General features: G+C 43.8%; 1 protein-coding gene across 4 annotated transcripts in view; it reads left to right on the top strand.

The window, feature by feature from the left end:
* HACL1 (2-hydroxyacyl-CoA lyase 1) overlaps window positions 1-14,324 on the top strand; it is a 52,805-nt gene extending 38,481 nt beyond the window's left edge. For 3 of the 4 annotated variants that reach the window (XR_003608445.2, XR_003608446.2, XR_003608442.2), the window contains 2 exons: window positions 2,005-2,151; window positions 14,145-14,324. Coding sequence is in view for 1 of the 4 variants with exons in the window: in XM_028099256.2 (XP_027955057.1) it covers window positions 2,005-2,049 (45 nt within the window). In the remaining 3 variants the exon portion in view is untranslated. Of the gene's footprint in view, window positions 1-2,004; window positions 2,199-14,144 lie in introns of those variants that run through there. The other variant, XM_028099256.2, reaches the window with a different exon arrangement.
* Window positions 14,325-15,926: the final 1,602 nt, after the last annotated feature.

The raw sequence follows: 15,926 nt of genomic DNA, 5'->3' as shown, positions 1-15,926 counted from the left end.
TGCTCACACTGTGTACACCCACCGATTTTTGCCATGTGAAATCAGCTATATCCTTCAAGGTCTAGCTCAAAAGACATCTCTTCCATGAAAATGCCCTTCCTCCTTGCCCCGTGTGCGCCTCTGGCATTACTCAGAATGTTCATGGTAAATTCCCATTGCCCTCCCCCACTCAACGGTGTACCCAGATGTCACCCACCCCTCCTCTTCCAGGGCCTGTGTCCTCTCGCTCCTGTTGGACAGGCTCCTCTGTGAGTTCACTCCTGAAGCATCCACTTCCCCATGGCATATAGCAATGTAAACATCAGAGATACTTTCTTGGAGAGGAGGTGACCCAGGAAGGGTTTATATCACAAACTGCAGCAAACAGCCTCCCAACCAGGACGCACAGTGGCTACATGAGCTACCAAGGGTCAGAAGCCCAACCCTGATGCCTGGATATTAGATAAGCCCAAAGGTCCTTAGAGCAGTGCCCTGGTTCCAGCAGTGTGGGAGAGAGGGTGGTTGGAGGCCATGAGGCCTGACGTCACTGAGTTAGTTTCCACCCTGGCAAAATAGAGGGTAAAATTGAGTTGAATTACTAAAAATAAATATTTCTTTCACACTTGAGTGCTTTGAACTGAAATTTATACCCACTACGTTCATAAAACCGATTCACGACACCGTGCCATCCCTGCCTCCCCACCCTTCACCAGCCACTCCAGCTCCCTCCCCACTGCCCTATGTTACCATTTTTCAGAATTTTCGTGGTTTTCTTCATTTGATTGTTTTTGCATATTAACTTCACTAGCACAAAAAAAAAGTGTGCTTTAAAATACAGTGTACTAATAGAAAAAGTTGAGGTTCAATAAGGCCAATAGATCAGGAGACAATCGTCTTGAGAAGATAGTTTCTTACAGTTCCTAAGAGGAGAATGCCACACCACGCAGGGCCACAGAAGAAGACCCTCAGGTCAGTCTCAGGCATAGAGAGAAAGGGAACTAGCAGGCTGAAAACCTTTATTGTTGTCTCGGGAAGAAAGAGGTGAGGCATGGCTAACAGGTTTAGTTATTTGGCCAGTTTTAATAATTTCCAAGGGCTCTGGAGTGTAGGGGCAGCCCTGGTTATCTGGTGCTGGCTCTGGGTTGATTAGGGCAGGAGGATAGGGGAGTGTGAGAGCTCGTACAGACTGTGGTAAAGGGAGTGGGTGGATGTGGGCTCATGAATGGTTGGTTTGCATATGAAAGGAGAGTTTTGTTTGTTCTCTCTAGGAGTTAGCTAACCTGGGAGGGGCAGTCCCTCCAGGAGCCTCAGAATTACAGGAAACAAAAAGACATAGTTAATACAGAGTGGAGTCAAATGAATATATGAAATATTTGTTCATATGATATTTGGAGAATTGAATTTTAAAGTATTGTTTCTATTTAATGCTGAAGTATCTTTGAATTTTTTGAAAGTGTTTTTTTGTTGTTATTGTTGTTCCTCAGTGGAGTTTTTTAAAGTTTTCGTCATATTAGCCCTGCTAATTTTTGTTAAATTTTTTCCTAGACATTAATCTGTTTTGTGCTATTATAAGTTCTTCTGCTATATTTGTAGTGAGCTATTGTTTGCATATTTTGTGTATTAATTTATACCTTAATGAATTCTCTTAAACCTCTTCTTCCTTTCATAGAGAACTAACTGAAGGTTACCACAGGGGAAGGGGGGGAGCGGATGGGTGAAATACGGGATAGGCATTAAGGAGGGAACTTGTCGTCATGAGCACCGGGTGTTTTATGGAATTGTTAAATCACTAGATGGTACACCTGAGACTAATATAACACTGTTAACTAACTGGAATTAAAATACAAACTTAAAAAATAATTAATTTAAAAAAGAAACACCTCTTCTTCCTTTCTTTTATCTGGTGGCCTTTGTTGGTACTTCCAGAACAATGCTAAATGATACGGTGACTGTGGGTATGCACCACTTTTGTTCTAGGTGTTTTAGAATCAGCATATATATGGTTTATCTGCTTTCTTCTTTTAGGAGGGGCAAAAGCGGACAAGAAAATCTCCCTACAGGAGTTACTGAGGCTGCAGGGTTTGAATGTCTTCTCCAAAGGATGTAAAGTCGGAAAAGAATCCCCAGCCTTTCCAAGTTGGTCCTTGTGCTTGCGGACACCTGCAATAAAAGGTAACTTCTTGGCAAATGAATTAGGGCTAGTTAAGGTGCTAGTCAATCATTTGTCACCTAGGCTGTCTTCATGGTACCAAAACCAATGACAAGGTAAACATACTGAGAAACCTGTTCTTCTGTAGTCTTCACTTTCACAATCTCAGACCACGTTCCCAAGAAGAGTCAGCAGAGGTTGACCTTCTTTCCCCCCTCACAGTGATGTGTATATGGGTTGGGGGTGCCAGTGGGGTGGGGCTTTGCATGGGATTAAACACCCCGAAGGTTTTATTCAGGGGACCACCCTTATGAGAGAAAACGGAAGGAACAGGAAAAGGCTGGGAGAACCATCAGACTGCCCTGCAGACCTGACCCTGGAAAGGGAGGGAGGAAGAGGGAAGATTGGGTGCAAGCATCCCCGATGCCTGCAGTCTGAGGAAGATGTGGCAAAGCTTCTGTCACAGTCCCAGGTCTCCCAGGAACAGGCCCCCTTCGTACCCTGCTGGGCACAGACATTGGAGAGGGGCAGCACAGTACCTGGGAGATGTGGGCTTGGCTCGGATCAGGGATGGATTTCAGAGAGCAGCATCTGGGCATCTTGGTCGTTGGCTCCTCACGGCTGCCACAGGTACTTCTGGAGGTCTCTTTGCTGCTGCCTTTAGACTGGGCTGAAAAATGGGGAGACAAAGTTTGTTCAGCAGGGCTTAAAATCCAAGGATCAGATCCAAGTCCATCTGCAACTTGCTTTTTTTTTTTTTAAAGATTTTATTTATTTATTTGACAGAGACACAGTGAGAGAGGGAACACAAGCAGGGGGAGTGGGAGAGGGAGAGGCAGGCTTCCCGCTGAGCAGGGAGCCCAATGTGGGACTCCATCCCAGGACCCTGGGATCATGATCTGAGCCGAAGGCAGACACTTAACGACTGAGCCACCCAGGTGCCCCTGCAACTTGCTTTTCAGCTTCAGGCCTCAACTGTCCCTCTTGGACAGAGTATGATAAGCCCAAGGTTCCATCCTGGCTCTGCTTTGGTGGTTATACAATCTAAGTCTTGGTTTCCTCATCTCTATAATGGGGATAATAGAATACCTAACTCATAGAGTTTTCTGGAGCAAATTCCGTTTATAGGAATGCATTCCACAAAACCTGGCACAAAAATGCTCCTTGATAGCTGTCAGCCCCTCTCCCTTCACCACTCCCTCTTCATGCTTCAGGCACCCAATGCTCACAGAACAAAGGGTCAGGAAAAAGCTAGCTTTGTCCCTCTGTGGAATCTTCTGGTAAGAGAAGTCCCCTGGTCTGTAGAGTTATTGTGTGCTTTGGACAGCTGGGGAACTGACCATGGTCAATATTGAGTTGAACTGCTTTCCTTCCACACCTCAGCACAGGCCTGGGCTGTCAGTGTAACCTCAGGAAAAGGCACATTCATTTGAGTCAAACTGAATTAGCCAGACCAGTCGGTGGCTGGGAAGTCACGTGCTGCTTTCCCAAACCAAATAGAAATTATTTTTAGATTATTCACTGTTTGGTATTATCCATGCCACAGCTCCCTCCTATTAAGGCACATCAGAGAAAATTGGCTTCAGCCAATTAATGGATATTTTGCAAGCAATTTGTCAGTATTGGGCCTCTGTTCTCATTTGCGAAAAGAGTGGTTGAAACTGACCAGCGGTTCTCAATCCTGGCAGCACACAGAAATCACCTGGGGATCTTAAAAATCTTGAATCCCAGGCCACACTCTAGCCCAATTACGTCAGAATTTCTAGGGTGGGATCCAAGCATCAGTATTTTTAAAGTTCCCCAGGTGATCCCAGTGTGCAGCCCAGCTTGAGAACCAGCGAAAGAGGGTTTCTAAACTTCCTCCCATCTCTGATTCCAGGGACATGAGCTTGAAGAGGTACAGTCTACTTCTAATTTAATTCATAAGATAGGAATTCTGAGTGAACATTCCAGCAATTTTGTAGTTTTATATTCTTAAATTCTCTGCTCACAATCAGGTTCGTCTTTGGCATCTAGGTCAGTCCATGTTTAAATTCATAATTTTACTTTTTCCTACATAAATATTTGTTTACTTCATGCATCTGTCATAATGTCTTATTTTCATCTATTAGTATGTGACAAGTATATATTTCACAGACGGGTAACTTTTCATTATTACTCTATGATAGAAATCAGCTGCTGAACTCCACTTTTTTTAAGATTTTATTTATTTATTTGAGAGAGAGAGCACGCGCACACGTGCACAAGCTGGGGGAGGGGGCAGGCAGAGGGAGAAGCAGGTTTCCCGCTGAGCAGGGAGCCTGATGTGGGGCTCGATCCCTGGACCCTGGAATCATGACCTGAGCCAAGGGCAGATGCTTAACCGACTGAGCCACCCAGGCGTTCCATGAGCTCCACTTCTGCTTGTTATCATAATTGTACAACTTGATGAATTCTTACGTAGGTATGCATCCGTGTGGCCGCTGCCAGATCAAGATATATGGCATGTCCCGCAACCCAGAGTCAACCCTCCATTCCCCAGGGTTAGCCGCTCTCTGACTTCTCACCAGAGGGTAATAGTCTCTTCTAAGTGCTTCATCTACCTTAGGTTCATTCCTCTTCCCTGAGGATGATCTCATTTGGGGGCGGCCGGGGGGGAGTCCTTACCCTGCCATCACGGGAGAGGTCTGCTTCAAGCATGACTGGTTCAGTAATCTATGTGTAACAAACCATCACCAAATTTAGCGGCTAAATACAAGACCTTCTCTCTCGCAGCTTTGCAGGTTGGCGAGACTCAGCTGATTCTCCTTACTTCATTAATGGTCTTTCTTGCAGTTGCCATCAAATGGCAGCTGGAACTGGGTCCTCTAGAGGCTCCACTGGGCTGGAAGTTCTGAGTTGCCTTTTTTTGCTCTGAGAAAGTAAAAATTAGCTCAGGCTAAGAAGGTAAAAATCTGCCTAGCCATTCGTCAAGTTAGAATAAGAGATGTGGATAAAGCCAGATGCAAAGTTAACAGAAGGAAATATTTTATCCAAGGACACAATGCAACTGGAAATGTCGAACATCCATCTTTCTTACTCATGAGAAACTTTGTTTTCTAAAATCATAGATTATCAGATTATCAGTTTATCAGTAAGCATGGAATGCCCAAACAGCCTTGGTTTGCAATGCCGATGCAGAGTTTCTGGACACAGATTTCTCCATCTATCATAACTTTATAGCATTCCAGGAAATAGGACCTTGGGGTCCACTTCATAGTCCAGATCTGATGTCGAGTCCTTTACACAGAGCCTGCTTTGCTTTGAGCCTATCGAACTTTTGATTCAATACTAAAATCATTTATTTGCTATTCTTAAGTGGTGAATTTGATGGTATGCAAATTTATGGTCTGTGAAATATGGCATCCCAATTTTTCCAAAAGATAACCATTGAAAGAATTGGAATGTTATATATGGCTTTGAATCCTTTGCCACTTCCTGGGCCAGCCAGGCACAGTATCATCATAATCCCATTGTCCGGCTCCTTAGCAGATCTCCAATGTTCCAATTTGTAACTGGGCTGGAATACTGAAACTCTTTCATACACCCCCATCTTTTGTCCTCTGCACCCAACTCATCCTCCTTGAGCCCCCTCATCCCTCTTCATATAATGCATATATAGTCTACAAGTGCTTTGCGTGAGAGTCGTTGGTTTTTAATGTCACCTTACACTGAGTTTCCTCAGTGACCTCAATAAAATGATTTTTCAATTCAAAAATGAACAAAACACTCAGCTTCATTTGTAGTCCACCTAAACAGCACCCCTCCCCTGAATCCTATGCTAACTCTACCTTTGGTGAGTTGCCCCACAGTTCCTCTGGCCTGTGGCCTGTTTCATTGCCATGAGTCCATAAAGCTGACTGTGTCAGACTACAGGTTTGTTCCTGACAGTCCTAAGTTGGTTGGTCTAGGACAGCCCTAGAACCTTGGCACTCCTCCATGTGGTCTGTCTGCACAAGCAGTGTTTTCCCCTCCAGGGGTTCTCTCTCCAGCAGGATACCTGGGCTTTTCACATAGCAGCCAACTTCCACCAGGGTATGAGTAAAAGCTACCAGGCTTTCTTAAGACTTTGACCTGGAACTGTCGGTGTTACTTCTGCATTATTCTCTTGGTTAAAGTGAGTGACAGGGCCAACCTACATACAATGTGGGAGAGGGATTACACAGGGCCATAAGTGTCATGAAGTGTGGTTTCACGGAGGGCAGACTTTGGAGGCCAGCTCTCTCCTCATGGCAATTCCCATCTTGAGACTTCATCTGCCTTGGGTTTTAGCCACAGATGCTGCTCATCTGCAAATTACATCCACATTTCGCAAACTGCTGGGGCTCTTCTGTCATCTGCTCAGTCCTTTCCACATCCCTCTGGGGACCTGAGGAGTTTCTGGATGCATTCTCCACACTATGCTGGGATGTCCAGGCCTCCATAGGCCCTTCTCAGGCCCCTTGGCCTGGGCTTCTCCCTCAGACATTGTAATGCTACCACCAGATGCTGTGTTGGACATGGCTTCTCCTTGAGGTCCACACTCTGGGGAGCCAGGCCCCCCTTCTGCCCAGGGATTCCCCATACTGGGCTGTCCTACCCGCCCCCTGAGGAGGTAAATGCCACTGACTCAAGGAATGGAGGGCTGTGGGAAACAAGAAAAAAAAATATGGAGGAGGAAATGGCTAAGCTCTAAATATAGCAGTATAACCTTTTAAAGAAAGGTCCAACAGTGAGGCTGTCCTGTTTTAGGTAGCTATTCGTGTTGTATGTCAGTATTGTTGTGATCTGGACTTAAGGTAATGGCAATGATAAGGTGTGTATAACCCTTAAGAGCTTTCATACACATAATTTTATTTCATCCTCACAACATTCTTTTGAAAGGAGTGTTGATTACTATTCCTGTGATAAGGAAACAGGCTCAGGGAAATCAGGTGACTTTTCCAAAGTCACATATTGTGTGGTTTTATCTTGAAGGGACAATTTTAAAAGAAAATATTTAAAAGAGAACAAGTGGGCCTATGATTTGAAATGAGAATTTCTGGAATTTTCCATTTTGATTATCTTACAAAATGCTTGACTTAAAATTTAGAAAAAAAAGCATGACCTAAAGAACAGTGGCAAAACTGTAAGCAACAACGATGAAGTGATAAAGAAATAGATCACAAAGTGTCTGTTTAATTCAACATGCATTGAGTCCCTACCATGTGCCATTCACTTTGTCAACCCAGTATGTGGCAAGATGTGAGCCTCTAGATTGCTTATCTGAGAAGCCATGAGACAAAGTTTCCACCCTGGAAGAGCTAATGGGGCCCCTCCCTAGACCAACTTTGGGCTGCGATTTGACTCCGTGGGATTGATAACAAAGAGGATGCAGGTCTCTCAAATTGCAAGAGAGCATGAGGGGGCCTATTTCAAGGATAGAGAAGGAATCAGGGCTATGGGTGACAGCCACATAAGGGATAAATCTAGCTCCTCAGCAATAATAACATGTGGCAGTGTGCTTGACCATGTGCAGTTGAGGCTACTCCTCAAATTCCTAGCAACATGGTACACAACAGAACAGGAGATAGTTTTCATAAGACCCAGCAGACATGGGAGCAAAGGGCTCACACCAGAGACTTTGGCTTAGGGGTCTTTGAAAATTGCTTCTCACTAGCTCTTTTAATACATCTTGATCCTTCCTTTAAACCATTGCATAGTAAATACTTTACATTCATTATTTTTTAAAAGCCATATTCCATTCTAAATAAAAATAGACCGCTGGCTGGAGAGAGAGAGAGCAAGAGAGAGAGAGGTCACCAACAAAAACAATAGTATATATGGCCAGTGTCAGAGAAATTACTGCTGTGCTCTCTTCTAGAATTTTTATGGTTTTAGGTCTCACGTTTAGGTCTTAATCCATTTTGAGTTCATTTTTGTGTGTGGTGTAAGAAAGTGGTCCCATTTCATTCTTTTGCTTGTTGTTGTCTGGTTTTCCTAGAACCTTTTGTTGAAGTGACTGTCTTTCCCTCATTGTATATTCTTGCCTCCTTTGTCGTAGATTGATTTGACCATATAATCGTGGGTTTATTTCTGGGCTCTCTATCTGTTCCACTGATCTATGTTTCTGTTTTTGTACAAGTACCATACTGTTTTGATTACTGCAGCTTTGTAGTATATCTTGAAATTTGGAATTGTGATACCTCCAGTTTTGTTCTTCCTTCTCAAGATTGCTTTGGTTATCCGGGGTCTTTTGTGGTTCCATACAAATTTTAGTATTATTCTAGTTCTGCGAAAAATGCTGTTGGTATTTTGATAGGGTTTGCATTGAATCTGTGGATTGCTTTGAGTAGTATGGACCTTTTAACAATACTAAGTCTTCTAATCTATGAGCATGGAATATCTTTCCATTTGTTTGTGTCATCTTCAGTTTCTTTCATCAGTGTTTCATTGTTTTCAGAGTACAGGTCATTCCCCTCTTTGGTTAAGTTTATTCTTTTTGGTGCAATTGTAAATGGAGTTGTTTTCTTAATTTCTCTTTCTGTTGCTTCATTATAGAAACGTTACCAATTTCAGGGAATATATTATTGTTTTCTTTTTCCTTTTTCTCTCACTGTGTTTATAATTGTACACTGGGACTAACAAGTTTGAACGATTTGAATATAAACCATTACAGTTTTCTTTGACAGTGTGACTCAGCTTAGGCAAATAGGGTTGAAGATGATCCAGAGAAAAGTAGAACAAATTGGCTATTTATGGAGCCAACTACTAATATAGATGGAAATGTTTTTAGCACATGTTCTTTCCAGGAATCTCCCAGACTGACTGAAATAGGGCAAGAATAAAAATGGAAAATTACTTTAGAAGGTCATTTGCATATTGGATGCTATCACTTATCAGTTGCCTTGAGTTTGTAGAGTTCCTAATTCAAGAACTGTTCTGTTTTAAAAATGGACTTCAAGCTGATATGTAAGGGGGGAATTGTAAAAGAAATTTGGGGTGTATGTGAAAGACAAAAAAGAAAGTAGTGAGATGTATTTTTAAATTGTCTTCAATTCAAAATATATCTTTGAATTTGCAAACCACAGGCCTCTTCCAGAGAATTTCTGCACCAATAAAGTGAAATAAAATTACAAACCGGAATCTGAAAATATGGTTACATATGTTTTAGGGTGGATGTGCTGTTTAAAGGGTGGGGAGGAACATGGAGAAGACGAGACCAGAAGAACACTGCTACAAATTAGAATTCTGTAGGGAAGTTATAAATTTGTCCAAAATTCCCTGCTGAAATGGTCATCTGGATAATTATGCCCCAATAATTCAATCACCGTGGATACACTCATTTTGCTGACTGAACCCTTAGACCAGTGGTTCTTAAAGTGTGGTCCATGGACCAGCAGACACAGCACCTTGCAATATAAGAAGTGAAAATCCCCACCCAACTTCCAAGACATTCTGAGTCAGAAACAGAAATCCATGTCTTGACAAACCCTCTGGGTGATCTGGTGCATGCTAAAGTTAGACCTGTTTACTCCAGATTCATAAGTTTTTAGTTTTAGGCATCCAAGAAAGGAGACTTGGCCCATTTTTTCTCCTGTCCAGGTGTTTATGGACTTCTGGCCTCCAGATCTGTGAGAAAATACGTCTGTTGCTGAAGCTCCCCAGTCCGTGGTGGTATGTTACAGCAACCCTAGCAAACAAATACCCTAGGTTCATGCGTTTTCCAGGCAGCGTGTGGAAAACCATAGACTGTAATCGAGAGAAGATCAACATCTCCCTGTCTGAAGACTATTTTTAGGGGTTGATGACATTTATTTCCTGAAGCCAGACCTAGGCAGAGTGGGTTGTTCAGTTCCAGGCCAGATGGTATTACTGACACAGGAGGCATCTGGAACATCAGAGAGCCTGTGGGAGGCAGGTGGGAGCCAAGGCACTCACAAAGCCACCAATTCAGAGAGGGGCCTCTGGAGCCTCATATTTAAAGGCCAGACCATGTGCAAGCTGCCTTGCATGTGTCATTTCGTTCAAAACTAACTCCTCTGCAGCTGCAAACTCATGGTTCCCTTGGCAAGAGGCAGTTCTGTTCCGAGACATGACAAAGGGAATCTTGATCCAGCCGGAATTACTCTTAAGGTTTTGGATATACTGCAGTGCAGTTTATCTATCTTGTGTGTACCATGCAAATCAATTCATTAACTTGTTCAACACTTTGAAGACCAGCTGTGTATCTGCGTTGACACTTAGAGGGATAAACGGATGAAGCAGTCATGATCCTTGTGCTCAAGTAGTTAAAAATTTACTCAGAAATAAAATATAGCTAAGTAACATATTACAAGATTGAATGTGTAGACCAGAGCTACATTTACATTTGCATATATACTTACACACGTAAGTGTTCTTATTTCTGAATAGTTTAGATTGCCCCTATTATGTGGTGAGGCATTGTATAAGATATTTTACAAGTGGTATATCAAATCCATACTGTTGAAGAGGAGACCTCTCTCTCCACACTTCCACTCTGGGCCACCCCCTTCCAAGTTTATGTCCCCATGTCCTCCAGAAGGAAAGGAGTTATTGGTCTGATTATTCAGAACCCAGGACATGCATTGAGCCATTTTGCCCACGGGCAGGGTCCCTCTGCCTTGAAGATCAGCTTTATGGTGGAACCACCTGTCTTTTTCCTATACATGGGGTCAGGGGCTTCCTAGGGGCTGCTCACCCAGGTCTGGCCTCTGTCCCATCTTCCTTATTCTTGTTGCTGTGGGGGGAGGCAAGAAGAAGCCCAAAGAAGGGCTGGCATCTTCGTTTTTTGGGGGAAGAAACAAGCAATCTTCTGTGGCTTACCAGCCTAGCCAACATCTTCCAACTCAGCCTTTGCCAGACTCGGTCTTGGTTGGTTACCACAATTAATAAAGTGTTCCTGGGGTGCCTGGGTAGCTCAGTTAGTTGAGCTTCCAACTCTTGATCTCAGCTCAGGTCTTGATCTCGGGGTCACATGTTCGAGCCCCACATTGGGCTCCACGCTGGGTGTGGTTCCTACTTAAAAAAAAGTACAGATAAAATGTTCCTGATTCCCACTTGGCTGCTATCAGGCTTTCATGGAGGCCCCTAGTCAGGAGTCCTGAAGGGAAAGAGATGAGTCCTGAGATACGGCTATTCCTAGCCCAAGGAAACTCAAGGTTAATCACTTACACTTCATAGAGGTAACATCAGAGAATGTTACCTCTCTTAAACTCCTGAAGAGTTTCTCCACAGTGAGTGGTGGAGCCAGGATTTGAACCAGCTACTGTCTGACTTTAAACCATAGCTCTTGCCACCACTCACACTGCCAAGAATGAAAATCAAAGAACACACTAGGGAAGCTCCAGGGTGGTGGGGGGGAACACATTCCTTCTGGCAACTTGGGAGAACTGGGAGCACTTGGACATGAAGGGGTGGGATCATGGCTTTCCAGGAGGAAAGAAGAGCAGGTATTCGGGAACTGGCTGTTAGGCCAAGGAGAACACAAGGTAAACTGTCCCTGCTAGCAATGCCCAGCATGAGCAGGAGGTGGAATGCCCCTATAAAATATGACCCCCCAGTCGGGTCATTGTCCAGTCATGCACATTTGGAAGTGACCTTCTGCCATTCCAGGCTGCCAGAATCTGCCTGTGTCTACCACCAAAGCTCAGCTCATTCTGTTTCCCTCTGAGGACTCTGGCCCGTGATGGGCCATGTTCATGCCCACTCTGAGCCCTGGGCCAGAGCAGTTGCCCTCGCCTGCCTCCTCCTTCCCTGAGGTGTTTGGACCTGGCGCTGGCTAGTGTGGTGTAAAGAACCCAGGCTTTGGGGTATGCGGCCAACTTTGTGTTCTAGCTCTGTGGCCTTGGGCAGGTGACCTAAATTGCCCTATAAGCCCCTGTTTCTTTTTCTGTAACACGGAGATAGTAGCACCTACCTCATGGAGTTGCTGTGAGGATTTACAAAAATAACATGTGTACTAGTATAATAGATGCTTAGTGAACAGGGGCTGGTGTTGGTATTTCCATCCCTTAGGGTCAGAATTACCTCCAACTCTTTCATGAATCTCTCCTTGAGGCCTAATTTCAAAACTCTTCCTTACCTCCTTCATTTCTTTACCTCTTACCACCCTTCATGGAAGCCCTCTTGATTAATTATATCTCTCCATTATTCTGCCTTACACTGAATACCCCTGGACTTCTATTGTATATGCTTCTTGTCTATCTTGAGACTGCCACTAGAATGTAGGTCCCTGGGGGCAAGAAATTTTGTACATTTGATTCACGCTGAATCCCCAACTCCTAGGTCTTTGCCTGGGCACAGTAGGAACTGAGTAAATATTTGTTGAATGAATGAATGAATGAATGAATGAATAAATCCTCTGACCTCCCTCTCACCTTCCTGAATCATTCTTTTTCTGTTTCCATCTTCTCCAATTTAGCCTTGTGCCTCCCCTTCCTGAGGACACAGGACACAGGACAGTGTGATTGTGAAACAGCACAGTTACGTTCAGTAACTCTGTATATAAGGAAACAGGTAATCACATAATCCATAACCGGATGGAAAATTTTTCTCTCTCCAGTGCTTGAAAAAAAAAGTCACCTGTTCTTATTCTAGATTGTATAGGTATACATTTGGCCTTGCAGACAACCCTATCTCTGTGGGCTATTTGTAAAGCACTTTGAGACTTTAAGGAGTGGATTACCTACAGAACATACCGTGGCCCCTAGTTTGTGCAGTTTGTTCTGCTATAGCCTGAAGGACGGAGAACCTCCTGGTTACAGGAACGTGGACCCCAAAGCAGCATGCGCTGCAGTGCCTGTGTATATTCTCCCCTCTGCCATAGCTTATTGTTTCCTAAGAGTCTGTGATTCTAAAACGCTCCTCAGTAGCTTCCGATGATTGTCTTGGCCAAGATCTCCCTTCCCAGAATGGGATGGGAGGATGTGTCATTATACATGGCACGGGCAGTGCCCTTTCCCACCCATTACTTCAGAGCCTGGGTCAGTATTGATCTATCAGTGTGTTAGGAATGGTCCTGTTCTAGGGCCTTGCCAAACAACCCAGCCACATACCCTTGACTTCTCCTTCTGGCTGTACAGAGACTAAATCATTTGAAAATGCTGCTTTGTCTGGGCACCTGGGTGGCTCAGTCTGTTAAGCATCTGACTCTTGGTTTTGGCTCAGGTCATGATCTCAGGATCGTGAGGTTGAGCACCATGTCAGGTTCCATGCTAAGATTCTCTCTCTCTCCCTCTCCCTCTGCCCCTCCCCACCCCCAGCTTGGCACAAGTGCACGCACACTCTCTCAAAAAAGAAAAGGAAGTGATGCTTTGTCTTTATCGTGGACCAAATAAAATTGTGAGGTAGCCCTTCCTCTGTACTCCAGCCAATCTCTTGGAATACAAGAGGAACCATTGTCTCTAGGTGGGATTGTGGTAGAGGTGATGTGATGGGGCAGTGGAGTTGAGGTAAGGGGGAGGCAGTGTGGTTGGGGTGGTAATATTCTTCCAATAAATATATAAAAATAAAATTTTGCAATGAACACATGGTACATACAAATAGCAATCAACTAGGAACATGCATTTGGACTGGCCAGAAGAGAATGAAGTGAATGTCAACTAAGTTTTCTGGGATTCACCCTAGTTGAAATTTGGGACAAACTCACCAACCCACCGTCAAGAGTGGGGCTAAAATTTGTTATGCCCTTTGGTAGCTTAACAATTATTTTGAGGGGGTGCCTGGGTGGCTCAGTCAGTTAAGCGTCTGCCTTTGGCTCAGGTCATGATCTCAGGGTCCTGGGATCAAGCCCCGCATCAGGCTCCCTGCTCAGTGAGGAGCCTGCTTCTCCTTCTCCCTCTGCAGCTCCCTCTGAGGCTCCCCCTGCCGGTGCTCTCTCACTCTTGCTCTTTCTCATATAAATAAATAAAATCTTAAAAAAAATTATTTTGAGTTCATATATTTCTATGATTCTTGAAATAAGTAACATCAGGAAACTGGCTTTGCTTGGGAATCAAGATGTTTTCCCTTCTTACAGGCTTCAGTTCAAGAACCATTGCTCCTCAGTTGTCGTAAACCATTTGGGGATCTCCTCTGAAGTCTCTAGCCCTCTCTCACTTCCTGCCATAAAAGCTTTTCTGTCTCCCTACCAAGAGTGTGGGTTTTGCATCTTCAGAGCTGAACGATTCTTGAACGCCCAGCACTCCTAGGTCCAGTTTCAGGTAAAGGTAAGGTTGACTGACATTCCCTTCGAGAACAAGTCCAGGCTTGGGAGCACTGATGTCATCTGGCTATGTGTGCCAGCATGAGGCTCGGGTCCAGGCTTGCCAGTCATCACTCCACCTGCCAGTGACCTGCTGTCTGCTGCTCTCCCCTTGTAAGCCTCGCATAAGCCTGTTTCCTTATCTGTAAAATGGGAATTACAAATCTAGTCCCACTGCTTCCCTCATGAACAACCAAGGGGAAAAATGATAAAAAGGATTTTATAAAAAATAAAGTCCAGTATAGTAATTATTTGTCTAGCATGTCAGTAATGTGTTTATTGTATAAAACATAGATAAGAAAAAGGGGGAATCAAATAATAGCAATTAAATAAAATTGGGTTTGAGAGTCAAATACTTTTCGAGGCAAAGCAAATAGGTTTCTTTACTGCAGGACTTCCCAGTGGTTTTAGTATACACATATATTATAAATTTCCAAGAGGGACATAAAATAGACAGTGTTTTTCAATTTATGTGAACTCTGCTTTTTAAAAAATTGAGTATCTCTTACAATGTGTGTATCTCAAGCACAGTTTGGGAAACACTGAATTGGGTAAGATTATTGCTGCTATTGTGATTGCATCCAGGTGGTTCAAGGCCAACTCAGTGCAAATCTCTTCCCTGAAAGTGAGGCTGATCAAGTTCCCTGCCCTGGAGATGGAAATGCAGGCTCAATGCCCAGGTGAGTCTAATTTGTCTCATTGGACTTCCTACTAGTTCTTTTGGTTCTCTGGTGGGTCTTTCCGTTGCATCCTAAGGTAACATGGGTTCTGGCTCTGATTTCAGCTTGAGCTGCCACGAGCCAGGGAGCTTGTGAGGAGGGACTTTCCCTGGGCTTCTTAGTTTCCCAGTCTTACCTCTCTCCTGCTGACGCAGCTGCTGGTGGGAGGTGGCCAGGGCCTAAGCATAACTGAATCATCCTTAATTCCAGGCCAGAACATGCTCAGAGCCCTGTTCTCTGGCAGGACCGATCAAAAATGGTCTGTCTGTACCTCTCAGCACATTGGCAGGGACTTGTTGGACCCTATACATGCAGAAAAGACACCTTTTTCCCCCTTTCTTTACTCCAAGAATTTGATTTTGTTAAGAAAATAACTTTTTAAATGACAAATTAAGTTATGCCCATTGTAAAAATTTCCAATAAGACAAGTATGTATAAGATTAAAAAGAGAATTTCCCTCCTTCTTATCTCACATTCCTCCATCCCCAAGTGTGCAATGTATACTATTCTAGATCTTTCTCTCTGCACATATAAATAATTGATAAATAGATTTGCTTGTTTGGTCAGATGTTTGGTCAGATGCACTGCATCTTTCTAATTTTACTCAGCAATATTCTGTGGACAGCCTTCCACGTCCAGGCATAGATGTGAACCACCTTTGCCTTATGTTTTTAAAGTCCAGTTTATTGAGAGGAAAATTCACATAAAACTCACCCTTATTAAGAGCACAGTTTGATGAGTTTTGACAAAGTAGACAAACAACAACCACTCAAGATAAAGAACAGTTCCATCACCACCAAAAGTTCCCCTTGTAGCTGACTCTCATGACCATTAACCG

The sequence above is a fragment of the Eumetopias jubatus genome, unplaced genomic scaffold (assembly GCF_037043125.1).
Source record: "Eumetopias jubatus isolate StellerSeaLion01/CBP00866 unplaced genomic scaffold, mEumJub1_p1.0 scaffold_1, whole genome shotgun sequence".
In the NCBI taxonomy this organism is placed as follows: domain Eukaryota; kingdom Metazoa; phylum Chordata; class Mammalia; order Carnivora; family Otariidae; genus Eumetopias; species Eumetopias jubatus.
The sequence above is the reverse complement of the archived record's forward strand: the minus strand, read 5'-3'. Positions and strand labels throughout refer to the sequence as shown.